The sequence below is a fragment of the Marmota monax genome, unplaced genomic scaffold (assembly GCF_021218885.2).
Source record: "Marmota monax isolate L192 unplaced genomic scaffold, Marmota_monax_Labrador192_F-V1.1 WCK01_AAM20220418_F8-fsc00014, whole genome shotgun sequence".
In the NCBI taxonomy this organism is placed as follows: domain Eukaryota; kingdom Metazoa; phylum Chordata; class Mammalia; order Rodentia; family Sciuridae; genus Marmota; species Marmota monax.
Genome location: NW_026695222.1, coordinates 37,768,154 through 37,794,498, shown reverse-complemented (window position 1 = coordinate 37,794,498; position 26,345 = coordinate 37,768,154). Strand labels below are relative to the sequence as shown.

The 26,345-nt window shown below is 58.4% G+C and overlaps 1 protein-coding gene across 1 annotated transcript in view; it reads right to left on the bottom strand.

The window, feature by feature from the left end:
* The window catches only part of Ntsr1 (neurotensin receptor 1), a 35,941-nt gene extending 10,311 nt beyond the window's left edge, over nt 1-25,630 (bottom strand). The window contains exon 1 of the mRNA XM_046433539.2: nt 24,395-25,630. Coding sequence (XP_046289495.1) covers nt 24,395-25,108 — 714 coding nt within the window. The 5' untranslated portion in view covers nt 25,109-25,630. The remainder of the gene's footprint in view (nt 1-24,394) is intronic.
* Nucleotides 25,631-26,345: the final 715 nt, after the last annotated feature.

Sequence of the window (26,345 nt, the reverse complement as noted above, 5' to 3'; positions counted from 1 at the left end):
GATTCCCTAGCTTCCACCTCCGTCCATGCTGATACCACACACTGTGGTCACCACTGGGGTGGCTTGCTGGACCCCCTTAGTGGACATGTGTCAACCCTGTGAGGTAGAAGCTGCCGCCACCTCAGCCGCCTTCCTGGGGACCCAGGAGATGCTCTGCCCGCGGGAGCTGTTACTGCCCTGCTGTGGCCTGCAGGGGCACACCCACCCCTCTTCCCGGGGTGTCCTTCCTGGGCACCTGCCCAGAAGCCTCTACCTACTTCTCTCCTGTCCTCCCCCCCCTCCGCCCCACCTGCTGTCCTCCTCCTCCAGTTTGGAATCTCTGGACCAGGGTAGCACAGTGCCTGGGCTCCCAGTCTAGAGACGCCACAGCCCCAGGAGCCTTGGGAGGTCAGCACCATGGACAGTCCCTTCGCAAAGGGCAGACTGGCTGGAGGGGGCAGGGAGCTGGCAGGCCCTTCTCCAGGCTGGAGCGGTGAGCAGCCTGGGCCCTCTGCAGGACGGCCCTCCCCACCTCCGCACAGCTGGCGGCCCTGGACGTGGGCTCCTGAGAGCTGGAGCCACAGCGGCCACCATCTGAGCGAGAATTGGCAGAACAGAAAACCCTCAGAAGCCACATCCTGTCTGCTCCTGTCTGTGCTGCTGGCCTGGCACCAGCCTGGCTGCTGGGAGACCACTAGCTCGGCACAGAGGCCTCAATCGGATTAGGGAAATGGCCTTTCCCACAGCCCTGGCCTCCTCCACCTGTGCCGAACCCTAAGCCCTCGGGAAGGGCCTCCCTGGCGGGGAGGGGTGGGTGTGGGGCCTGGACAAGGCTATCCAGAGACCTTGACACTGTGCGGAGCAGCAGCCAGGGCGGAAAGTGGCTGTGGGTCTTCCCAGCACCTTCAAGGTGGACAGACGCTGCCCGCACATGGGCGCTTGGCGTCAGCAGGGCAGGATGCTCCCAGCCCAGGAGAGTGCTCTAGCTGGGGGGGGGGGCGCCTCCGCCCAGGCCCTGGCCCCACCTCTGACCCACAGCCTGGAGCCGCAGCGGGAAGGAAGCTGCCACCGGCTGTGTCTCTCCGACCAGGGCTCCGCGTCCCTCTAGGGTGCTCCACTCTCAGCTGGTCAGGGCTGGGGTGGGCTGACCACCCTCAGGCTGGCCCCGCCCTTTTCCCCATGGAGGAGTCCGCCTGGCCTCCCAGCCCCTAGGAACTGGCTGCTGCGCCCAGCCAGGAGGAGGAGCTGGAGGAGCCTTGTCTGCATTCCCTCCCTCCCTCTTCCTTTAAACCTCTTTGCAGTTGTAGATGGGGAGCACGTCTTTATTTTTGTGTGGTGCCAAGGGTGGAGCCCAGGCCTCACACGTGCTAGGGGAGCGCTCGGCCGCTGGGCTGCAGCCCCAGCCCTGTCCATATTTTTTAACTGTAGGGCATCAATTTGAGTCTGAAGGATTAAAAGTGGGGTGACTCACTCAGCGTGGGGGTGCAGAGCCACGCCCCGAGCCCAGGCAGAAGCTGAACTACCCAAGCCCTGCTGAGGCTCCCTGCTCCAGGCCAGGAGGGCCAGGACCCGGCGTGGGGCCGAGGGCTTCCCGGAGTTGCGCCAAGTCCTCAGCTGGGATGGGGAGGCAGGACTTCACTGTGCATGTCACATACACATTTGGAAAAGGACAGGGATATGGCTGCCCACTCCTGCCACCCACGGCTGGTTGCTGGGGTTCTCTGGCTCCCGTGGCCACTGGCAGCTGAACCACCAGCCCCACAGTTTTGAGTGTTTTCTTGCCACGTAGTTGTGTGGGCAGCAAGTATCCTGTTCCTCCCAACATCTAATTGCCTTCCACCGGCAAGGCTGGTCCTGTGCTCCCCGTGGACATCCGGCTCCCCAGCCTCTCCGTGCCTGTCAGTAGAATTAGCCCTCCGTCCTGCTTAGGTGAATCTGATTAAGGTGGACACAGAGCCACGTGTCCTCTCTTGCCGGAAGAGGCTTTGGGGTGGCTGGTGTGAGTAGGGAGGGCTGGGAGTGGGCACCCACGTCCCGCAGAGCCCTCAGTGCAGGGGTACTGGATCCAACTCAGACAAAACTGGGCCCCGTCTCTTCCCAAGATGACCAGGCATGGGGTCTCCCCTGGGATACGTGACATGGTGCCTCTGTCCCCCGTCCCCTGGGCTGTAGGAAGGTGCCCTGAGAGCAACCAGGAGCCAGGGCACTGCCCCCACACAGGCCCCGCTGGCTGCGGGAAGCCCCCGGGGCACGTGGCCCAGAGGGGCTGCAGGGTGCTCTCCCAGTTCACGGCAGCCTCCCTCTCCACGCAGACCACTGGAGGCCATGCCCACTTGTCTGTCACGGCCACACGGGCTCTTCTTTACCTTCGCAGACAAGGAGGGTTCTATCTCGTATTTAACGATTTTCTATGCTCATGGTTCTCCTCGGTGCATTTGGGTGTGAGGTGGGGACTCTGGATGGGACATGCCCAGGCTTTGTTTCTAGACACTGGGAAGAGGGCAGGCCGGGGGTCCCCCCTCAGGGCAGGCTGTGCCCAGCACTCAGCCTCGCTTCCCTGAGGGGGCTCAGAAGGCCCAGGCCATGTTCCTGCCACTACTGCAAGGCTGAGAAGCTGGGGAGTCGTGGTGAGGGGTCACCCCAATGTTGTCCATCATTTGCCCATCCCAACCCTGTCCTTCCACTGGACATGTGTCCTGGGGCAGGGGTCCACAGATGTTTCCTGTAAAGGCCAGAAGTCACTGATTTTGGCTTTGTGGGCCAGGTGGTCTCTGCCCAAACTATTCAACTGGTCACTGTAGCCCAAACATGGCCTGAGATCACGTGTGAAGGGGCAGGTGGGCCACAGCAGTAGGCCGGGTGGACTTCACTCCTGGGCCCAGGCCACCGTCCCCTGTCCTGCAGGCTTGACTTCTGGACCATGGGACAGACACTGGGTACTCACCCCAGCACTGTCTGTCCTGGAAAACTCAGGGCCAAAATAGCCAGGGACCGAGAAGGGCCCACAGCCTGTGCCTCGTGTGGGTGAGACAGGGAGGAGCAGAAATGGAGGAGCCTCACTGTGGCGCGTGTGCAGAGGGAGGCCAGCTGCAGATGGCAAGGAACACGGTCCCCACCCGCCTCTCTCCTCACCACCAGGGGCCTTTGGCAGTGACCAACCATCCCCGGGTGGCCATGGGCCCTGCAGGCAGCGTGTGGCCAACAGGGCCCCAGGCCATCGTGGGGACCCTGGGGGGAGAGCTGTCAGGCTAAGAAAGCCCCCCCCCCCCGCCATCCTGTGGCTTAAGACGGCCCCAGGATGGGTCTGCCCAAAGGAGCCGCCCCCTGGCTTCGTCCATCTCCTCCTGCCTAGGGGGCCTGGTCACACTGGAGGTCAGGGCCCTGCTGGCCTGGTCGCTCTGCATCAGATGAGACTTGCCCGAGCACCTCATGCTGACCGTCCCACCTGGTAGCTGGCATCTCCTCCCCTGGAAATGCCCCATAGAGACCCTTCCCCTGGTGGGCAAATCCCTTCCCGCAGGCACGTGGCTCCTGATTTCCACTGGGTGTCACCGGCTGCCAGGCACCCCTGCCAGACGACCTCGTCAGCCATGTCCAAGGAGTGCGCACAATGAGACCTGTTCCCCTCAGTGGGACTCAGTCAGCCGCCGCGCTGTGGCCTCCCAGCCACGCTCACAGGGATCTACCTGCAGAGCCGCAGGAGAGAGGACCACGGCACCTCCCCCTGCAGCCAAGGTGGGTGCTACCCCCGCTGATGGGTGAGAGCCTCAGGCGCAAAGGGTTCCGCAGCCCTCGACCTTGTTGACCCTCAGCCTGGACCCGCCTGCCTCCTAGGGAGCTTTGCTCCAGGTGAGAGGTGGCCTGGCTCACCTACCAGGGTCCTTCAGGGACCAGGCCCTGGCCTGCCACCACGGCCGCACACACAGGGAGATGATTCTGCTTTGGTGCCTTTGAAATGGCCACTCGTAGGCTCTTGAGGGCCTTGGTCTACAATTTCTCCCAGGCCACAGCGGCCATAGAGCACAATCCACAGCAGCACGCTGAGCACTTGGGCTGCGTCTTCAGGACGTCCATGGGGTAGGGGGGTGGTCAGTGCAGCCATTCTCCTGGAGAACTTATGTTGGCACACGTGTGTCCCTGTGTGTGACTGTGTACATGCAGGTCTCTGTGGTCCCAGGCGCCCAGGACTATGTGTGCCCAGGTGTGTCTGTCTCTGCACACATGTGTGCCTGCGTGTGACTGTGTACATGTGGGTCTCTGTGGTCCCCGGGTACCCAGGGCTGTGTGTTCCCAGGTGTGCCTGTCTCTGCACACATGTGTGCCTGCGTGTGACTGTGTACATGTGGGTCTCTGTGGTCTCCGGGTGCCCAGGGCTATGTGTTCCCAGGTGTGCCTGTCTCTGCACACATGTGTGCCTGCGTGTGACTGTGTACATGTGGGTCTCTGTGGTCCCCGGGTACCCAGGGCTATGTGTTCCCAGGTGTGCCTGTCTCTGCACACATGTGTGCCTGCGTGTGACTGTGTACATGCATGTCTCTGTGGTCCCCGGGTGCCCAGGTGTGTCTGTCTGTGCACACGTGTGTGCCTGCGTGTGACTGTGTACATGCAGGTCTCTGAGGTCCCCGGGTGCCCAGGGCTATGTGTGCCCGGGTGTGTCTGTCTGTACACATATGTCCCTGGTGTGACTGTGTACATTCAGGTCTCTGTGGTCCCGGGTGCCCAGGGCTGTGTGTGCCCAGGTGTCTCTGTCTGTGTACACGTGTGTGCCTGTGTGTGTGAGTGTATGTGTGTGAGCCCCCATTTTCACCCGTTTTGCTGTTGACGCACCCAGGCCGTGCAGGCCACTCTGATATGTAAACACCCGGTGGCTGCCTGATCCCAGTGGCCCTGAGAGCAGGGTCCCGCCAGGTAGCTCTGGAGGACGTTTGGTTCAGCACCTGCTGCCTAGTGTGGTTCTGGCCAGAGCCCACACACCCTCTGATGGGGTCTTGGGTGGTCCCCTGGGATCTGCCTGCCAGGCCCCTGCAGATGTTGCCATGGGAAGGGGCCTTGGGCTGAGTCTGACCTCCAATAGCCAGGGCCCCGTATTCCTGCTCCTCCAACCTTGGCCACCTGGCAGGGCGAGCTGTCCCGGAGATTCTGAGTGCAAACTGGGGTCTGAGCCAGGAGAGGGCTTTACCCTCAGCTTTCCGAAGACAGGTAGTCAGACGCCTTCCAGCCAATTGTGTCCCAGGGTTCAGCAAGGCTCTGACTCCTCGCTCCCAGGGCCTCCCCGCGCCAAGTGCAGTGTCCCAGACTCGGGCTCTCATCTGGCTCCACCTGGGCTGGGCACGGGCAGAGCAGCCCCGTGGCCCCCAGCTACCCGCCCAGCACCTGCAACCCCAGGTTCTAGCCCAGGCTCCACACTGATGGAAAAGTCCCAGAATGACCTTCCCACTGAGCTGGCAGCCCAGTGGGTAACCAACTCACACTGGCTCCTCTATGAGGGAAGAAATGAACAGATTTAGCTGGTGGTCACCTCCTGTGGACAAGACTGCAGTGTCAGGAACGCCTGAAGACTGAATTCAGGCCTGGGGTTCCGACCAGACCCTCTGCAGCAGACTTGAAGCCGTGACTTATCTCTTCCACGGTCACCATGGGCCTTCAGGCTGGGGCCTCCCCCCGCAGCGTCCTTCCGCCCTGAAGGCTGATTAATCCGTCCTCTACCCTCCATTCCTGTAGCCACTGGCGGTGGCTTACCTCCGGTGCACATGGGCTTGGTCCCCATGTCAGCCACCTGCAGCGCCTCACAGTGGGTGGGGGCTGCCCCTGCCCTCTGCCCTCCAGGGGTCTTGGCGCACCCTGCAGAGCAGCTGGAGGAGGCTGTTCCCTGCGCGGAGACCACTTCCCTCTGCATCCTCCCCACCCACAAGAGGAACCTCTCCCCCTCCTAATAATGTGTTTGTCACAAAGACATAATTGGCTCATTTGTAAGACCGAGAGCCCGGAGGCTGTGCATTGGGGTTTTTTTGTGGCAGAGACGCAATCTCAAAAATCTCAGTTAAATGCCACCAGGCTTTGAGGGAAGCAAATGAGGCATTCATCTTCTTCCCCGCCAGCCTTCCACGTGCTCGCGGCCCGTCTGCCTCCTCTGCGGCCAGGCAGGCTGAATGGCTGCGAGTGGGGCCGGCCAGGCCACCGGGCTGTTTGTCACAATCAGACAGGGACAGACTGACCTGTGGTACCACCTCCTCTGGAGGTCTGCTTCAGAGGAACCAGCAGGCCAGGTGGTGACCCATGCACCCGGATAAAAGGCTGCCCCAGTCTGGCAGGAGCCGGTGGAGCAGGAGGGCTGGCTCCTTCCCCTGTGCATCTGCACGGTCCTTCTCAGTTGCTGCCCCAGTGCCGTCTGGGGACAGGCTGTGTTCATATCACTCAACACAGGTGCTTGGACCTAGTGAGGAGTGCCCATTAGGAGGGCGTCCTGCCTTGAGATGGGCCTGGGCTGGAGGAATGGAGGGTAGAGGGTGTATTACCAGCCTTCAGGGCAGAAGGACGCTGCCGGGGGAGGCCGCAGCCTGAAGGCCAAGGTGACCAGTGGAAACTTCGCAGGCACAAGAGCAGGAGGCAGGCTGCACGGAGGGCAAGCAAGCAGCTGTCCACAAGAGCAGGAAGAACTGGTGGAAATGGTCTTGATAATGTATCTTATTTTACTCAGTAGACAGGTCTTCTTGTTCCAACCTGCAGAAGTATTACGAGGTATCTACATCATTCCTTTCGTGTTGACTCTTGGAAATCATGTGTGCTTTATTTTTAAGTTCATCTCCACTCAGACTAGTGGCCATTGTGGACAGGGCAGCTCTGGGGGCTCTTGGAAGCCTTGCAGAATGATTTCAAGGTGGTGTCCACCCTGCAGCTCCGTGGCAGCACTTGGCCTTGGTGTGTGGTGATTTGGCCTCTACCCTAGAGACCGGTCAGCGAAGACTCGGGGCCTCAGGGTCACCCTTGATTTTTTTTTTTTAATTTTTCAGTTTTATGTGAACACTTTTAATTTTTCAGCTTTATGTGAATTTTTCAGTTTTATGTGAAATTTTTCAGTTTTATGTTTTATATTAATGTGGTGCTGAGGATCGAACCCAGTGCCTCATGCATGCCAGGCGAGCGTGCTACCACTTGAGCCACATCCCAAGCCCCCACCCTTGATTCTTATATACCTGTACAGAGTGTGTAAGAATCTGCACAAGGTCAAGGTGAGCTACTCGTTCTAAACACTGACTGAAGAACTGCCCCTTAGCAGCAGGGCTCAGCTTCCTTCCATCTGCCTGAAGGTGAGGTGGGCTGGCCGCACCCAGGACTTCATGGATCTTCTTTGCAGAGAAAGGGACACCAGAGTCTTCTGTCCTCGATCTTGCCACCTCCGCCAGCCCTCTCACACCCTCCTCTTTTCTGCCTTCCTCCACCAGCCTCAAAAATGGACCCCAGGGCTGGGGATGTGGCTCAAACGGTAGTGCGCTCGCCTGGCATGCGTGCGGCCCGGGTTCGATCCTCAGCACCACAGACAGACAAAGATGTTGTGTCCGCCGAAAACTAAAACATAAATATTAAAAATTCTCTCTTTCTCTCTTTAAAAAAAAAACAAAACAAAAACTCTTGATTCCCATATCCTCCCTCTAACCACTGTCCTATCATTCCTTTCTTTCAAAAAAAAAAATTTAAAAAAAAAATGGACCCCTGTTAGGCCGAGATCTGATGCAGGGCAGGTGGCCAGGTGCCTGCGATTGGTGGCATAGACTTAGGTCTGTTGTGGGCCTGGAAAGGGCTTCCCTGACCACTGCAGCCTCCTCAACATAGGGCAGGGACTGTGAAGAGCCCCAGCCTCTGGCTAGACCGACAACTCCAAACCTTCCCACCAGGTGATGAGGTGACAAAATGGCATACGCATTCCCAACAGACCTTTTAGCAAGCTAGGAAGAGAACAACTTTCTGAACCTGGTGAAGGACATCCGCAGAACCCCACAGCTGTGGTCTCACCAACAGTGAGCAACTCAAAACTTCCCACTAGAGTCAGAAACAAGGTACGGATATCCCCTAGCACTGCCCTGCTCAACCTTGTACCGGAAGTCCTGCCCAGCAAGATAGGAAGAGAGAGGGAAGTGAAAGGTATGTGCATGTCTTAGGAAAGAAGAAAAACTGTTTGCAGATGACCAGAGGATGTATGCAGAAAGTACCAGAGAATGAACAAACTCTTGGAGCCAATAAACAACATTACCCAACTTGCAGGATATAAGGTCAACATACAAGTCGATTGCTTTCCTATATACCATCAATAAACAATTAGAATTTGAAACTTAAAACAGAATGCCATTTATAACAGCACCAAAAAGATGAAATACTTTAGGTGGAAATCTAACAAAATATGTACAGAATCTAGAAGGAAAACTACAAAATTCTGATGCTTAGATCAAGAATCTAAATAAATGGACAGATAATCCATGTTCATGGATAGGATGACTCAACATTATGTGTGAATTCTTCCAAAGTCACTGCACAGATTCAACTCAATCCTGATAAAAATCCAGGAAGTCATTTTGTGGATGGTTGGGATGTGAGGTGTCCCCCAAAAGCTCATAATGAGAAAATGCAAGAAGGTTTAGAGGTGAAATGATCGGGTTACAAGAGCCTTAACCTAATCAGCAAATTAGTCCCGATAGGAATTAACTGAGTGCTAACTAAGTGTGGGCAGAGGGTGGCTGGAGGAGGTGGCGTGGGGGTGTGCCTTTGGGGTATGTATTTTGTATCTGGCAAGTGAAGTCCCTCTGTTTCCTGATCATCATGTGAGCTGCTTCCCTCCACCACACTCTTCCACCACCATGTTCAGCCTCACCTCGAACCCTGAGGAATGGAGCTGGCTGTCTATGGACTGAGACCTCTGAAACCTGAGTCCCCAAATAAACTCTTCCTCTAGTAAAATCAACCTTGTCAGGTCTTTTGCTCACAGCAGTGAAAAGTCTGACTAAAACAGATACCAACAACAGATTGTGAAGCTTATGTTGAAGGAGGAAAAAACCCTGAATAGTCAACACGCTACTGAAGGGGAACAAAGTTGAAGACGGAGGCCACCCGATTCCAAGAGCCGCTCTGGCTGGGTGTGGTGGTGCACACCTGGAAGCCTAGCAGCTCCGGCAGGAGGACTGCAAGTTCGAGGTGAGCCTCAGCAACTTCGTGGGACGCTGTCGCAGAATAAAAACCTAAGAAGGCTGAGGATGGGCCATGGTTAAGGGACCTGGGTTGAATCCCTTGTACTGAATAAATAAATAGACCGACGAGCCCCTCTCAGCCCCAGCGGTCACGACGGCGTGGTGCTGGCTGATGGAGGTAGGTGTCAGGGGGACAGGACTGAGAGCCTGCCACGGACCCAAGTGTGGCCGAGGGTCACTGACAGAGGGGAGAAGGCAGCAGGTGGAGAAAAGGCCTCTATTCCACACGTGGCGCTGAGACAATCGGCCACCAGACGTGAAAAACGGGTCAACCATCAGAAAGCCAGCTTCCAGATGGTCCCAGACCTGCATATGAAAGGCAAGTGACGAGACTTCTCGGTAACAACCGGGAGGAAAGGTGAGGTGGGCTGCCAGTGGGCTTCCGACAATAGAGAGCCTGGTCCACGAATGAAAAATGTCCCGATAAACTGGACTTTTGTAAAATAAAAAAACGCTGGCTCTGCAAACGTCATGTTCAAGAGAACAGGAAGAGGGCACAGGAGGGAGGGGCGCACAGGAGAGAGCCTATCCTACCTGCCCCACCCCCCTGGGCAGCTACCTTCTAGGCCACAAGTCTAATTCAGCAAGCCCTGATAAGACAGGGAGTAGCCTGAAGTGGCAGTGCTCATCAAGAGGCCCACCCAAAAGGCCTCCAACTGGACCACACTCTGCAAAAAGAAAAGCTACAGGCAATGACAAGGTCAGAGGTGGCCAGGAGTTGGAGGGGGGTTGACAGGTGGAGCACAGGGCACTGGGGCAGTGGAACTATGGTGTGTGACTCTGTGGAGGCAGACAGGTCATCATGCATGCGCCCAAGCCCACCCAACACACAATGCCAGGCCCTGAAGGTGGGATCTGCCGTCCCAGCCTGAGGCTTTGCCATGCTGGCTCTGTAAACAGTGAGGCCCTTTGCAGGACCCAGCCTCTCCTCTTGGAAGCCCATGCCCAGCTGCAGCCCTGTGCTGGGGCTGGGGTTCAGAACCACTGCCCAGTAGCCAGCCTGTGGTGGACACTTGACAAGGCCACTTCACTGAACTCCAGCAGCCTTAATCAGGTAGAAGCTGGTGCCAGACCTGCCTGCTGGGTGGGTCCTGTTTCTAGGGAAGGACACCAACTCCAGGTGGTGACAGCCCTGCTGAGTCTCAGTGTCCACTCCTGGTAAGCTCTGGTGCTTGGACCACCGGTTCCCCACGGAGCCCATTTCTGAACAGGGCTCAGAGGAACAGCATTCCAGTGCTGAGGGGTGACACTCCAATGCTGCGCAAGGGCTGCTGGGTCTGCAAGCCTCTCAGAGCACCGAGGCCCAGCAACGGGCAGCAGGCAGCCAGGCTTTGCCTTGGGCACCAGCTGCTTGGGCAGAAGGCACGGTGTGATCCCAGTGGGAGAGCAACCAAGGTCCTAGGGGTCTCCAGGGGTCTCCATGTAAGTGCCTGCAGGTGCCAGGTGTGTGCAGGAGGGACAGCCGGTCAGGCTAGGGCAGCACTCAGGGGCTGCAACTGGGGGGACCCCTTGCCACAGCAGGCCCTAGGGGGCAGGAGGCTCAGGCAGAGACAAACCCAGCAGCAGCTGTGGGCAGAGGGTGCCAACATGTCCTAGGGAGGAGGCTTGTGGCCAGCTCCAGGCTCCTTCTGCCTCCTCCTGAGTCGCCCAAGGGCCTTGCCGGCACTCAGGACTGGGAGTGAGACTGAGAAGGTGGGCAGGACTGATGTGAGGGCACTGCCCAGCATGGTGTCCAGGCCAGGAGGCAGCAGCCACATCCTGCAGCTCAGCGGTATGATGGGCAGCTCCATAGCCACCATGGGGCTGAATGAGACCCTGGGCCAGGAGATCACCTCCTGCCCCAACTCCCCCCTACTTCCCCACCTCCCCCGCTACTTCACCTGGGTGGGGAGGCCAGAAGGATGCCCAGATCCAGGTCCCATCTCGGCTGGTCCCGGGGACAGCTCTGGGCATGGTGTCAGGCCTGGATGGGAGCTTTGTGATCTACATCCGGGCCCTCGCAATCGTTGAGCGGGTCAGCGCCAGCTCTGCACGGGAGCCGTAAGCCTTGGCATGTGCCCTGGGGAACAGCGGGTTTCCTGTGCCTGGCAAGGCCAGACAGACAAGCACGGCAGTGAGTTCTTGTGGCCCGGCAGGGGCTGCCTGGCCCCACTCTGTGTGTCCCTTTGAAGGGTGATTAGGGACCCCCACCATATATCTGCCATGGAACCCCTGAGTGTGACCTTATGTGGGAAAAGGGTCTTTGCAGATGTAAGACATCTTTGCAGGGTCTGAGGTGACCCTCCCAAGTCCATGACCGTGTCCTCAGAAGACAGACACTCAGAGGAGGAGATGATGTGTAGCCGGGGCAGAGGCTGGAGAGATGTGGCCAGGGGCCCACGATGCCCGGAGCCACCAGAGCTGGAGGGAGCATGGCCTGTGACGCCCTGCACCTGGGCTGTCAGTGTCAAAGGGACACACAGAGCTGAGGGAGGACGAGTGTCCTTGGCTGGAGCTGGTCTCGCTGTTACTGCAGCCGAGGAGGCTGGGCTGAGTGCTCTGAGAGCCCCGGTTTCCACGGCCTGTGACTGGCACAAAAGGTGGGGGCTGAGCTTTCCCATCTTGAATGTCTGTCCCTGGCGGGTTTGTCTGGGAGCTTTCTGAACATCTCCAGCTGATCTGACAAATGCAGGTATTTTTAATACATTAGGCTCCTTTTAAACAAGCTGTCAGGAAAATTAATCACAGGAAGTTTAACCGGCATTAACCTGCCTGAGAGCCCGGCAATTACCGGCTTCCCGTCTGCAGGCAGGTCTGACAGCATGGGGCCCTGGAGGCGCCTTGCTCACGGTTCCAGAAACGCCGTCCTCAGCTTGAGGCACCTGTGCTGACCCCACATCACCACGTCAGTGTCTGAGCAGCTGCCTGGGCCTGACAGTGCAGGGGGCTGGAGCGTCCTCTGAGCCCAGGCCCTGGTACCAGGTCCCTGGTCTGCCCATCTCCTCAGAAGCAGTCCAGCCCTGTGCAGTGGCTCTAGTCCCCTGAGGTGCAGTTCATCTCTGCATGATGGGCCTGTGGGGACTGAGGGACCATGGGGACAGCCATCCCGCCCTGCCTCTTATGAGCATGGCTGCCAGCACAGGGACACAGCATTGCTCAGCCCTTACTCCAGGGTGCTCTTGTCCATCCTACAGGGACATGGGGCCTCCCTCCTGACCTGCTCTCAGGGGAAGATGCCCTGGAGACCACTTGGTGAGTGGTGAGGCCCCCAGAGCTGGCATCAGAGAAATCTGAGTGCTTTTCCCTGGGGAAGCCCGCTCCCCAGGCCCGTCAGTGGTGGGGGGGGGCACCAGGTGAGGTCCTGGGGTCCCTTTACTGATGACAGTCTGGGTGAGGCAGACTCCATTTGGAACTAAGAGCAGCTTCCTGATAACTGCCTTTCTGAACGCGGCTCCCCTCCAGGCTGGGGACAGGCCCTAGGAAGTGCCTGACATTCTGGCTTTCCCTGGCTGAGCACATGGCCGACCTGCCTAGGGGCCACCTGACTTTCATTTCTGTGAACTGGAAGGGCTTCTGAGGGGCCCACAGAGAGGCATCCAGCTGCTTCTCCCCCATTTGATCAAATAGCACGAAACGAACTTTTCCTTCTTCCATTGTCTGCCTGTCTCTTACGCAGGAAGGTGGCTGATCCTGGCCAAGCGGGATCCAGGCAGGGTCCCCGCTGCGCTTCCGATCAGAGAAGAGGTCCAGGCTGCCCCGTGCAGGAAGGGCTCTGGGCTGGACAGGATCTGCCCATGCTGGCTACTCTGTCCTTGGAGGGTGCCAGGAGAGGCCAGTGGCCAGTGCCTGGGGCGCAGGGATCCTGTCAGATCCAGGTCTATCAGACAGATGCGAAGGCTCCCTCTTCCCCTCCAGGCAATAAATAGTGACCTCGACAGCTGCTTCCTACTGTGCACATCCTGCTGGGCGCAGGGCCCGAGGAGACAGGCGTACAAATGAGCCAGCCCTTGCCTGGCTCCAGACCAGCACAGCCCCAGACGGTGGATGGGCTCCCAATGACAGGACCCAGACGTGCTTTGTGTCGCTCCTGGACCCTTGGAGCAGGGAAATCATGCTCCCGACACAGCATCGGTAGGCCTGCCGTGAGCAGTCGGTCATCCCAAACAGGTCATTTCTGAAAAGTGCCAGTGCTCTTCCAACCTCGAGGGGCAGAACCGAGTGGTGTCTTTTTAAATAGAGGAGCTGTTTTAAGTTCCAAGAACACAAAGCTCGCCGAAGGACGCTCTTAACCTTTAAATACGTCAAAGGAAAGTTATTGAAATTTACAATAAATTCACCTTTTCACAGACAAGGGGCTAAAAATGTTTTAAAGTCCAAACAATGCTGCTCTTTTTTATAAGCCTGGGTGTAAGATTTACTCAACGCGGCGCTGTCCCTGACTTTGTTTCTAAGGTAATTATGTTTCTTTGCTATGTATTCTCTTGCAACACTGTTTTAATAATTCCTTTGACCTGAAGTCTTTCATCTTAAGCTGCCTCAGATATTTTTGAGTGCTTAAAGCAGTGTTGAAAGTGTACAGAGGCCTGCGTTTGGGGTCCTGGACTAGCTCTTCTGCCATAAACAACCATAAAACCCACACGGTGTGCCAGGTGTCCTATGCAGACTCTGGACAGGCCTTAGACTGTGCTCCCCACAGTAGGGGCACCAAGGAGACCTCCATGACCCTCGCATCCTGGGTTCTCCTGATGGAGTCTGGGCCAGATGCGGCTCCACAAGCTGAGGAGGCATAGCTCGGGACGGGACCCCCAGAGAGGGGACCTTGCAGAGTAAGGTGGGAGAGGGACCTGCAGGGGCCAGCTCAGAGGCCTAGGCAGGGCTTTCCTGTGGGTGCCGGGCCGCTGGGCTGTGTGCAGACCAACCCCATGAGAGGCTGGCCAGAAAGCAGTGGGCATTCATAGAGGCTGGAGCTGGAGAAGAGGCCTGTGGGCACACCACGCCTGCAGCAGAGGGGCCAGGAAGTGAGCTCAGAGGGAGGACCACGCCCAGAGTGAGGCCCAGCAGGCCTGAAGCAAATCCCTGATCCAGAGAGACCTCAGAGGAGCCCTCCTGGGCCTTCACTTGTGATCTGCACTAACATCTGCACTTGGGAAGCAGAAATCAAGCCTGCACAGCACAGGATGGGTGGTCTGCACTGGACCGCCGGCCCAGGGGAGAACCAGCACTCTTCAGAGGAAGATAACAGAACCCAGAGGCTTCGTGATGTGGCCTCTACAACGTCCCTGTGAGTAAAAAACTGCCAGATACGGAAAGAAATAGGAAGATGTGACCCGCTGGGAAGGAAAGAGCAGCTTCCGGAAACAGCCTTCAGAGCAGGCCAGGTGGAAGGAGCACCAGGCTCAGCCGGGCACCAGCAGCCCTCCTCAGGCTGAGCACCCGGTGGGGGGGGGGGCAGATGGACGGTCCCGCAGCGACACTACAGGAAAAGCACCCACAGCTGGGCCTGAGAAGTCAACGGGAAACAGCCCGTGCGCCTTGGCTTCCTAGCCAGCCGACCGAGAAAAGGAGCCAGACATGGAGAGTGTGGAGGAGTCTGAGAGGAGAGGGTCAGAACGAGGGTCCCCTGACCTGAACCCACACACAGCCTGGGATTGCCCTGAGGGACCCGCGTGGAAGACACCTAAAGGACCCAGAACTGCCACCAGGACCAGGACTCACCCTGGACAGCGCTCTCCTGGGGAAGAGCCGAGCAGCCTGGCAGAGGACGCAAAGCCAGGACTCACTTTGCAACTGCCACCGACAGATGGTGAGCCCGCCCGGGGCGGATGCCTGCTGCAGGAAAACCCCGCAGCCGCCATGGGCCTCAGCGCCAGGCGCCACAGCGGCACTCAGAATGCTCGGGAAGCAGCACAAGTGCGCCCCAGGCCAGCCAGGAAATGCACCTCTCCTGGAGGGCCAGAGGAAGGAGCCACAGTGACCGTGCTCCTGAGGAGGGGACCCTCGTGGGATGGGCGGAAGACAAACAAGGGAAAAAGAAGATGTGCTAAAGAACCAACCACAACTAGGACTCCAGAGTGCCACCCCTCCAGCCAGGGGGCCTAGCACAACTGCCCAGCAACAGCAGAGCCCATGAGCTGCCCACAGGCACGACCTCCGCCCCACAGGCTGAGCCAGACCTGACACGAACCCAAGAGTTCTCTGAGTGTCGCAGGATGAAGTTAGAGATGGATAACCAAACGGTATCTGGAAAATACCCAGACGTTTGGAAACTTATAAACACATTTCTAAATACCACAAAGGTCAAAGAGGGAGTTGCAACTGAAATCAGAAATCTCTTTAACTAAATAAGCATAAGAATTTCAAAAGATCTGAGACGCCACCGATGTAACGCTTAGGAGGAATTTTATAGCATTAATTGTTTACATTAGAAAAGAACAAAGGTCTTAAATCAACAATATAAGCTTACACCTTAAGAAATGTAGGAAAAGGGGGCAAATTAATCTCCTAGCGAGCAGGGAAGGAAGAAGGAAGGTTAGAAATAAAACAGGTCACAACGTCAACAGAAGCGCCGTGAAACCGAAGCTGACGTTCCAGGAACAGCAACGTCACACACTCCCAGCTGTGCTGACCCAGGAAGGGGAAGGCCTGTTGTCAGCCTCAGGAATGGAAAAGGGTCATGAGGAGCCCCGTCAGCAGTCTAGGCCCCAAGCTTGACCACACAAGGCAGACTGCCAAAGTTACTCAAGAAGAACTGAGGCACCTCGCCAGAGCCTCACGAACCCCGCGCCCGAGGGCTTCACAGGAGGGTCCCATCAGGCCTTCAAAGGAGGACTGCTGTCCCCACGGCCCCTTCTAAGAACTCTGGTAGGCAGTCCTCCCCACGCGCTTCACGGGGACAGTATTAACCGATAGCAAGACCAGACGGAAAACTCCCGATGACATATTAGCGGGTCATACACAGTAAATGCACAGCCCGCGAGGTTTATCCCAGGGACGCGTGGCCGGCTCCGCATCAGACAGGAACCAACGCTCTTCACCACGGGCGCGAGAGGAGTCACATTCATGGGGACAGAGGGCAGAACGTGGTTTCCAGGGGGCACGGGACAGGTGAGTGGGAAGTCATGCTTAAGGCACAGAGTTCTGTTTGGGAAGGTGGAAGGTTCCGGAGTTGGATGATAGAGGTGGTCACGCAGCAGTGTGAATGTGCTTAATGGAGCTTACCCTTAAAATGGTTAAAGTCACGTACAGTTTGGCACTGTGAACAACGAGTGGTCAAGACGATTCCCTGTGATGACTGACCAAGAGGAGCCACATGAGAAGCAAAAAATCAGTGCCCAAACCCCGACACCCGTTCACGATCAAAACCTCCCAGCCAACCAGGAAAGGAAGGGACTCACTTGGTGAAGAGCATCTCATCAAAACTTAAATAAACCAAAATCTTCATATTTAGAAAGACTCAAGAGCAAAGCAAGGAGGTTGCTCCTACCACTCCTAGTGACCACTCCCCGGAAGCCCGCAGTCCCACCAATGGGGCATGTGAAGCAGAAAACTCCCCCTCCAGATAGCCCTCTCCATGGGGCACTCCAAGGAACCCGAAACCCGTCTAGATCAGGAAGTGTGCTTATCACGGCTGTGAGACACAAGGTCCGTATACAAAGGCCATTATGTATACAGGCCATGAAAAATAAAAAATATGAACACTTTTTAAAAGTCATGTATGGTAACACCCAAAACAAGAATACTTAGAAATCTAACAAAATGTGTTTAGGACTTATATGCTGAAGATTCCTGCTGTGTGAAAGAAATCAAAGAAGACCCAAATAAATAGAGAGATCACCATCTTCACAGATTGGGAGGTCGATGTTAAGATGCCAAGGCTGGCTCCCCTGTGTATTAACATAATCCCAACCAAAGTCCCTGCAGGATTTTCACACATACTAACAAACTAATTCTAAAAGCAGGTAGAAGGTAAAGAAATTAAAATAGAAAAAAAAATTGGAAAAAAAAGAACAAAATTGAAGGCCCAGGCGAACCAAAAGACAACTGTCAAACTACAGGAATCATCGACCGACTAGGGGCAGGTGGGGGTCTGGGCACAGAGCACTCGGCTGTGCTCATCTGATGCAGACTGACCAAGCTGCAGAGAGACTTCAGGGGGGCAAATGTCACTTCTTCACAAGGGGCGCTGGGGCATTTGGAAACCGATAGGCAGGGTCTTGAAGTGTCTATACCTCGCATGCCATAGAAAACTCACAAACGTGAAACTGTAGCACTTCCTTGGCTCAGGCACTGAGGTCTGAGACACGGATGCCAAAAGTTCAATCCATGAGGTTCCTATGAGTGGGAGTTTGTCAATGTGACAAGCTTTCACTGTGTAGACACCGTGTTAGGAGAGGGCAAGGACAAGCCCCTCTTTGGAATGGAATCATGAGCCTGATAAGGGACATATATGCAGAGGACGTAGGAACCCTGGAGATGTAACCCTGAGAAACCACCACCCAGCCTGGGGCAGAGCCCGACCTAGACCCGTGGCTGCCGACCACCCGGGAGATGGGCAGTGACCCTGTCGGCAAGTGCCAAGTGGACCGTGGCAGGACTCCCATGGGAACCAACCAGAGACCACAGTGCCAGGTGACCCGGCGGCAGACAGCGCTCCCAGAACACTGGCGGCGTCCCAGAAAGCCAAGCCCTGCTCCCTGTAGGGCCCGCGTGGGACTCCTGCGTGTTTACTTAAGGAAATGGAAGCTCATGCTTGTGCGGAGTCCGACTGGTAGACACTGGTACACACACCCAAATGGTCAGGATCACCCCAAACTGGAAACGGCCTGAGCGTCCTCAGCAGACAAACGGAAGAGCAGAATGTGCAGCCTCCACCCCATGGAGCCCGACTCCACAGCTCCAAGAACACCCCACCCAAGGCCGCATGTGCCTGCGTGGCAGGGCCTCTGTGTGCGTCGGACGCCAGACCCCAGAGGCCACAGCCCCCCAGCTCCATTTGCTCCCATCCTGGAAAAGGCCTGGCCGCAGGGAGCAGGGTAGGTTGGCTGTTACCAGGGGCCAGGAACGGAGGTCAGCTACAGAGCACAGAGCAAGGTTGCGCAGGGGACACTCCAGCATCTGCCACGGGGGCTCACGTTCTGTGTATCTGTCAAAGCACGGAAACAAGCAAGTAAAGTTTACGGTATGTAAACCGAAAAACGAACTCGAAAAAGAGGAACACAGGTCTAGTATTGGCCGGTCTGCCCTGCCCGTCTACGTTGCCTTGACCATGCGCGTGGGGCGCTGCAGCAGCTCCCTGGCCAATCTCTCTGACCCAGGAGTGCTTCCCTACAAGGCAGCCACGCTGCAGGAGCTCGGGAGCTACTCAATTTCCTAGCATAAGAACCACACTGGTGTTAGGCCTGGCCTGACCTGCCCAGTCGCTCTGGCCACCTGGGCTCCCTTGCTATTCCTTGGACACACCAGCACAGAGCTGCCCCGGGTGTGTTTTGCCCCTCTGCGGGGAGTCCTCCTTTCCCACACCACTGATGCTGTGTGCGTCCCTGAGACCACGTGAGACCGTCACCTGTGAGCCATCGACCCTCCCTTCCTGCCTCCTGCTCTCTGCTGCCGTACAGCCTGCGATTCCTGGACTGCACCCACTCCCTGGGCTCACCTGAGCTCCCTTGGGGCAGAGACTTCACCGGTTTAGTTGGTGGCCATATGTGACCTGCAGGCAGTGGGAGCTCCATGGACAATGGAAGGAAGGAGGGAGGGAGGGAGGGAGGGAAGGACAGGGGCGTCTCAGACCTGCAGGAGAACCCCAGCTGTGGTTCTGGAGAGGCCTGGCCCGGGCCTCGCCTCAGGCAGCAGATGCTTCTCAGTGGAGGTGGCCAGACACGGGCCTGATGGCATGGGAGCTATGGCAGGACACTGGGGGTGGGTGGTGGCACAACGCCACCTGCAGCCTGGGGAACCTCTGGGAGGAAAACTGCTTGGGCGCCCCCTGTATCAGTGGTGGCACCTGCATGGCCTGCTGTCAGCTTGAGCGACCAGAGCCCTGTGGGCAGGACACTGAGCCTTCTCAGCCCAGGTGCCATCACAAGCCCTTCATCGTCAGCCACAGAGTAACTGCGACCTCCAGGTAGGCCTGCTCCATCTGCAGCCCCCAGCCGGGTGACAGCAGCTGAGAGTGGCACGAAAGGGCCACCTGGGGGCTTCTTGTCCCCTGGTTTCCTCTGGTTCTTTTGGGCACTGGGCTCTTGGTGGCCGTCCAGGGTAGAAGACCCTGCAGAAAGCTGTTAGGGGGTGGGGCCTCAGACTTGCCCCCATCGCAGCTCCATGGCCTCCCCTGTCCTCCGCTCAGGGAGCTTCCATGAACACCCAGGCAGGGCGCAGCCCCCACAGCCAGGACACAGGATGCCCCTCGCGGCTCACGGCCCTCGGCCATCCCTCTGTGCCTGTCCCTCTAGCTGTGCCTTTTCAGGTGTCACATGGTTGGAATCCACAGTGGCCTCTGGGCCTGGCCTCCCACACTCAGCCTGAGGTGTCCCTAGCTACAGGACGCCTGACACTGTGGGGATTCTGTCCCAACAAATAAGAAGCTCAGGACCTTCCTTCTCTTAAACACAAGCACAGGTGACCACATGGGACTGTTTTTGTGGTCTGAAGTGCCCCTCTGCCCTTGCCCTGCTTGGCTGAGGGGCCTGCCTGTCCTGCTTGTGACCCCGGGAGCTCTGCCATCACATCGAGGGCTCTCAGCCAGCCTCTCAGTGTCCCAGGCCTCGCTGACACGGTGCATGCTCGTGCTCCGACGGTCCTGGCTGCCGTCCTGGGCACTTGGGGGGCTTGTGCCGCAGAGCCGAGGGTGAGCTTCCAGACCCTTTGTTCCTGGAGATGAATGTCCTTGGAATGCCACCACCTTGTCTGACTGCGACTGCAGGAGTGCCCCATGCTTGGGTCCTGAGGCCCTGGGCTGCTCTGAGGCACTCACGTCTGAGATCCCCTGGGCCAGAGCCAGCCCCACCAACTCTGGGCCTGCGTGCCCCCACTCCACCCGGCACACCTGAGAGGATCAGACTGGACCTGCCTGCCTGAGCACTCTGGGCTGTGTCCCCCTCCAGCCTCGTGGTGGGCACAGGTGGCTCTGGCCTCTGCTCCACCTTCTGGACACCAGATGCAAGTGTGGACCCTGCCTGGCTGCCTTGCACACCCTGTGTCTACCACCTGGCCCCAACAGGCAGGCCAGGGCCAGCGCCATGACACAAGCCCACCTCTTCCCCACGTGGCCCCTCCTCCCCAGGGCCTTGCAGTGACACTTGCTGTCCGAACACCAGATTCTCCACCTACAGCATCTTAGGCTTTTTAAAACCCTTTTTAGATCAAGACTGGTCTTGAATTCTGGCCCACTTGGTCCTCCTGCCTCAGCCTCCCAATTGCTAGGACTAGATGTGGCCATTGTGCCCAGCTCTACAAACTTTAAGCTTGAAACATTTCAAACATATACAAAAAATCAATCCCCACTTTCCACCACGGCAGACTCGCGGCCAGTCTGCTTCATCACAGCCCCCCGTGTCCCTGTGCCCAGACAGTAAACGGCATTCTGTCTGTAAATCTCTCTGTATGTGCCTCTAAGAGATAAGGGCTGTTTTTAAAACTCTACCCAGGTAGTTGCAGGACAAACAGCCAGGGGCACCCAGGAGGTGCCGTCACCCGCCCAGAGCCTTCACTGCAGGCTGCCAGTTCGGTTTCTCCGCAGGGGAAGCTGGCAGGTTGCCCCAGGCACTGCTCGCCCCTGGGTTTTGCTGAGGGCATCCTAATGCTGGGTCTCCCCTGTTCCTTGTCCCCTGCCTGTCCTCTGACTCTGAACCGGTAGCTGCATCCAAGGGCTCTGCCAGGCTTGAATTCCATGTTTCCCTCGAAGGCTTTGAGAGGGCTGTGAACAAGCACCTGGACTCAACCCACCTGCTCTGTCCTCTGCGACGTCAGCTGCAGAGAACCAGCACCTGCGCTGGTGGCTCCAGGATTGCATGTGGTGGTTTCTGCGCTCTGCTTCCTTCTTCCTTTATTAACCCGGATGTGCGGTACTCAGATGCTACCCCTCACTGGAGGGCTATTCCAGAGCACCCTTTATACAACAAAGGCAGCAACGTGCTTGTGCCCTGCCTGCAGAGGGACACTGAATCCAGACTGGACGCAGTGCATGGTGCCCAGTGCATGTGTGTGCTCTGTGTGTGTGTACACACGATGTGCGCGCATATGCCCCAGGCCTCAGGACATAGGTGATCAGGGCCTCCTAGGCCCTCACACTGTCCTTAGGTAAATGAGAGCCCATGTAGGGGCAGCATGTGTCAAGTTTTGTGGCCTGGAACTTAGAGCTGGTGGCTGCGCTGGGACTGCCCTGTGGCTGGGGGTTGGATGGGGTACAGTGAGGCCTTGGGCAGATTGAACTAGACACCCAATTCCCTCAGACCGCTGCTATCTGTCCCCAGCTGGCCCGTCTTCCCCATGCAGGTGTGCACACTTAGTACACACTCCCTGGTTGTGTGAGCCCAAGACCTGCTTGAGCTGCCGCCTGTCCACCAGCCCCAAGGCCAGCAACACAGAGCTGTGACATCTAAGGTCAGAGCAGGAGGCTGGCCTGGACTATGTCAGGACCACCTTGGACTCAAGGTGGAGCCATGTGGTCAGGACCACATGACCGTCCTAGAGGAATCCTTGGGCACCCTGTAGGTCTCCCATTCCCCAGCTCCTCTTCCCAGCCACCTTGCTGGCCCCAGCACGGGTCTCTGGCCTTTGGGAGAAGCCTGGCATCATGTCCTGGCCACCCTGCCCTGTGTCTGCCCCCCCCACCCCCCCACACTCAGGCTGCACTCAGAAAGCACCTGGCCGGCTCTCTTCAGCAGTGACGCTTCCAAGTTGCTCAGAAACTCCACCACCATCACCCAGCTTGCTTCCAAACATGCCTTCTGCTTGCAAATGCCCAGGACAGAGCCTCATGGATGTGGAGGATGGCAGACCTTGTGGGGGACACTCAAGCTGGGAGAGGCCTCCTGTTTTGGAAGGTGGGGCCATTTTATTGGCCAACACATTAACTCTTCCAAACGTGATCAGTGAGAGGGAGATGCATGGGTAAGGATGCCCCAGCTTGGGCCAGGTGCTGTAGAGAGTGGTGTTCACATGGGCACTGGGCACAGTGATCCCCCCGCAACCACTCCTAAGGCGGTGGACGGTGGTGCGGTTGGGAGGGGTGGTCAGAGCCTCTTCTCAGGAGCTTGCTTTTTAAGCACACTGTGCTGTGCTCTGGACTCTGGGAGCCTGGTCAGAGCCTCAGATGAAAGAGCGTCCATGTAATCAGCCGCTACAAGAACACAGCCAGGCCTTCAGAGAGAAAGGGAGGTGCCGGGGAGGCCAGTGAGCGCTAAGTGGACCTTACAGAGCTGCCTCTGCTGAAGTCGGAGCCCCTCCCAGGGTGGATGCTCAACAGGCATCCTTAAGGGGACCAGTGACCAGGACCAGGCTGAATAGGCCTCCCAACTTGCCCAGCAACAAAACCAGATGAATGGCACTTGGAGAGGCCAAGGGATAGTGTGGAAGGTCCCCAGGCATCAGGAGAGAGAGGATGCTTCTGAGGGCTGATAGCTGATGGGGGCTGAGGCAGTCCCCCCATCCCTCCTCTGCTGTTGGTGATTGGATTAGTCCAGGCTGCTCCAGACGGAGCCCAGGAGCTGGGAGGCCTGGGCTATGCCCAGGTAGCTCCTGGGGCAGGTACCACTGACACGTCAAGTCAAACCTGCAGGGGACGGTACTGAATATGCGGAGGGCACCCCCGGGCAGAGCCCACAATGGACAGGGCCTGGGGAAGGAAAACAGAGGGGGAAGGTAATTCTCACCGTCCACCGCATGGGGCATCCTGTTTGCTTCTGCCTCTGGTGTGGGGAGGGCCCTGCTGGAGAAGACGCGTCCCCTGCATCCCAGTGAGGGCCCCTTGAGTGGGGACACTGGGAGCCACAAGTTCTATGTGCAGCCATTGGGGACCAAGAGTTTATTCTGCCCCTATGACGCATGTTGGAAGTGGCCGGCAGAGGGTCAAACCCAGGGATTGACAGCCAGATGACAGCTGTCCCTGCCCTGACACTTCTGTCCCCTAAGCTGCACCTCACCATACTGGGGCTTCCAAGGCAACTGTGGAATTCTGTTGGAGGCTGCCTCCGCTAGTAAGGGCCAGCCAGATGGGGACAGTCAGCCGGCCCCTTGTCAGTGTGGCACAGCACACAGACCCTGCCCAGGCCCCCCACCCCTGCCTTCTTCACCCACCCAGGGGTGGAGGAAAGCCTGTACCTTGTGGCCACCTACATCCTAGACTCAAGACACCATACAAAATGTCGTTTCTGCCCAACTTCCTCTGTGGACGCCCACCTCACACCTCGGGCCTTCACACCTGGGGCCCAGCAGAACTCCCCAGCCTGCCGCCGCCTCATCCACACCCACTCCAAGGAGGGCTCCAGCCAGAGATCCGGGGTGCTCTGCTCAGACCTTCAGGCCCCCCTTTAGCCATCTGGCCCTGCCCGCTCCCCACAGTCCTCTCCAGCTCCCAGCACCAACCGTCACAGCAGCATGAGGGCAGTGGGGAGGGCTTCTGCCCCTGGCCCTGCAGACCTCCAGCTTCTCTCAGACAGCCAGCTTTGTAATCACCCCACTTCACAGAATGCAAGACTGTGGCTAAACGGGGAGCAGCCCACTGTGGCATCAACCTCAGCCCCACCTCCTGGGTTTGGCCAGGGCAGGGTCGAAGCCCAGGGGGAGCCCAGCTGGGGCTCCTGCTGCAGAGTCCTGGGGTGGAGCCCTTGAGGGCACAAAGCCTTTAGAAAAGCTGATGAAGGGACCGCTCCCTGAGAGCACACTCAGGTTTCCGTCAGATCTCAGAACCCCCTGGAGGTCACCGACTGGGGCTCCAGGCCCTTTCAGTGGAAGGAGGGATTGAGGGGGCGTGGGGCTGGCCACGCTGGCCTGAGAAGTGGGAAGGAGTTGGGCTGCTCTGAGGCACCCTTGCTCCCTCCCAGCCTCCCTGGAGTGGCCTTTCTCAGTGACCGCTCTCTGGGCCTTGGCACCCAGAGGGCACACCATGGGAAACTACTTTGGCGAAAGAAAGGGAAGTGCTCAGGCTCCCGGAGAGGGGCTAATGAGGCCCATTTCCTCCTGCCCTTCTCTCCTGAGGCACTCACCTGGATGACGACCTTGACGGTGGCAGTGTCCACGATGGGTGTGCACACCAGGCCTCTGGGGTGCTGGCCGTCAGCACTGCGGTTCTGCTGGCCCATGGTGAAGAGCATGGGCACGGCCAGGAGCCCTGAGGCCAGCCAGATAGCGCTGATGAACTTCTTGGTGCGGCTGCGGGACATGAGGGTCTTGGCCTTGAAGGGGTGGCAGATGGCCAGGTATCGCTCCACGCTCAGGCTGGCCACGTTGAGAGCGGTGGCATAGGTGCAGGCATCCCTCAGGAAGTAGTAGCCCCGGCAGACAGCATCGCCAAAGGCCCAGGGGTGGTGCACCCAGATGAAGTTGTACAGCTCCACCGGCATGGCCAGCAGCAGGATGAGCAGGTCCGACAGCGCCAGGCTGCCCAGGTGGTAGTGCACCGTGCTCTGCAGGTTCTGCAGGGACTTCTTGCGGGCAAGTGTGAACGCTGTCACTGAGTTGCCCACGGTGCCCACCACGAAGAGTGCCAGGTACACTGCGGTCACCAGCACCTTGGAGTAGATGTCGGTGTTTACGTCCAGGTCGCTGCTGGGCGCAGGAAGGCTGCGCTGGGACACGTTGCCGGAGCCGTTGACCAAGCTCGGGGTCAGGAGCGCTGCCTCCACCTCTGACTGCGGCTGCTGGAAGAAGTCGGCCACCAGCGCACCAGCGCTGCCTGGCACGGAGCTGTTGAGGCGCATGGTGGGCGCGGGGTCCGCGGCTTTGTCCTGCTCCTCTGGGGCTGGAAGTCCAGGCAAGGGTGGGCGCGCCTCAGGCAGGGCAGATGAAGAGGAGCCGGGGGAGGGTGCAGAGGCGAGGAGGCGCGCCGTCCAGTCAGGAAGCGCTGGACGCCGACCGTGCTGCCCTGGGAGAGCTCGGCTCGCGCTCGCCCGGGGCTCCCCGGGCTCGGGGCTCAGCTCTCCGGATTCCCAGCTCTGTGTTCCTGGGTCCGCACTCTGCGGTTCCTCAGGCTCCTTCCAGGCTCTGCGTCTGCCGGGCTGGGGGCTGCCTGCGATCTCTAGTCTCTGCGGTCACCGGGGCTCCGGGGAGGCAGCGCGGTCCCCGAGCACAGCACCAGGCCCGGTTCGGGCTTCGCGGGAGAGCCCGTGGCGCCAGCGGAACGCACGCACCGCTGCCGGCGCGCTCGCTTCCCTCGCTCGCGCTCTCCTGCCTCGCTCTCCGCGCACCCAGGCTCCGCACACCTCCTGCCGCGCCCGCGCCCTCCCGGCTCCTCTCGTCTCCACTGAGTTGGCGGCTGCGCGGCGCGCCCTGCGGTGAGGGGCGGTGGAGGAGGAGGGAGGCAGCCCCAGCCGCTGTCCCCTCCCCGCAGACTGACGGCCGCCCCTGCGTGCCGTCAGGGGCAGTCTGGACTCGGTGAGCCCAAGGAACCGGGATTCCGGTGCGAAGGGGTATTGAGGAATGGGTCTTTCCAGTCACACCGCCCCAGGCAGCACAGCCTCTTTCCAGTCTCTCCAAACTTTTCAGCCCCCCAGCAAGCCTCCCGGAAAGCCCCCCGTGGCTTCCAGCTGGCTGAGCAGGAAGAGGTCTTAGTGGGGAGAGCTGGGTGAGGAGGCTTCCCGCTGGCAGGGCTGGGCCTCTGCACTGGCTGGCTGAGCCCTCCTCCCTCCCCAGTGCCCATGGGTGCCAGAGGCTGAGCACCAGACAGGCTCCACCACTCTTCAGTCGGGAAGGGGTTGAACAGGGTCCCAGGGTGGGAGGACGGAAAGCAGGCTGACAGAGCCACAGTCCTCGCCATGCTGGCTCAGTCCTGTTCCCCTGGCAGAGGGGTCCTCTGGGCCGTCTGGTGCTGGAGGGGTGTGAATGGGCACCCTCTGGGCCACTGCCACCACCTGGATCTGATCAGAGCCCTGCCCTGCAGGGTTTAGGGGGCAATGTGTGATGGGGAGGGGCATTTGCCCTGGGGAGCGGTGCAACCCT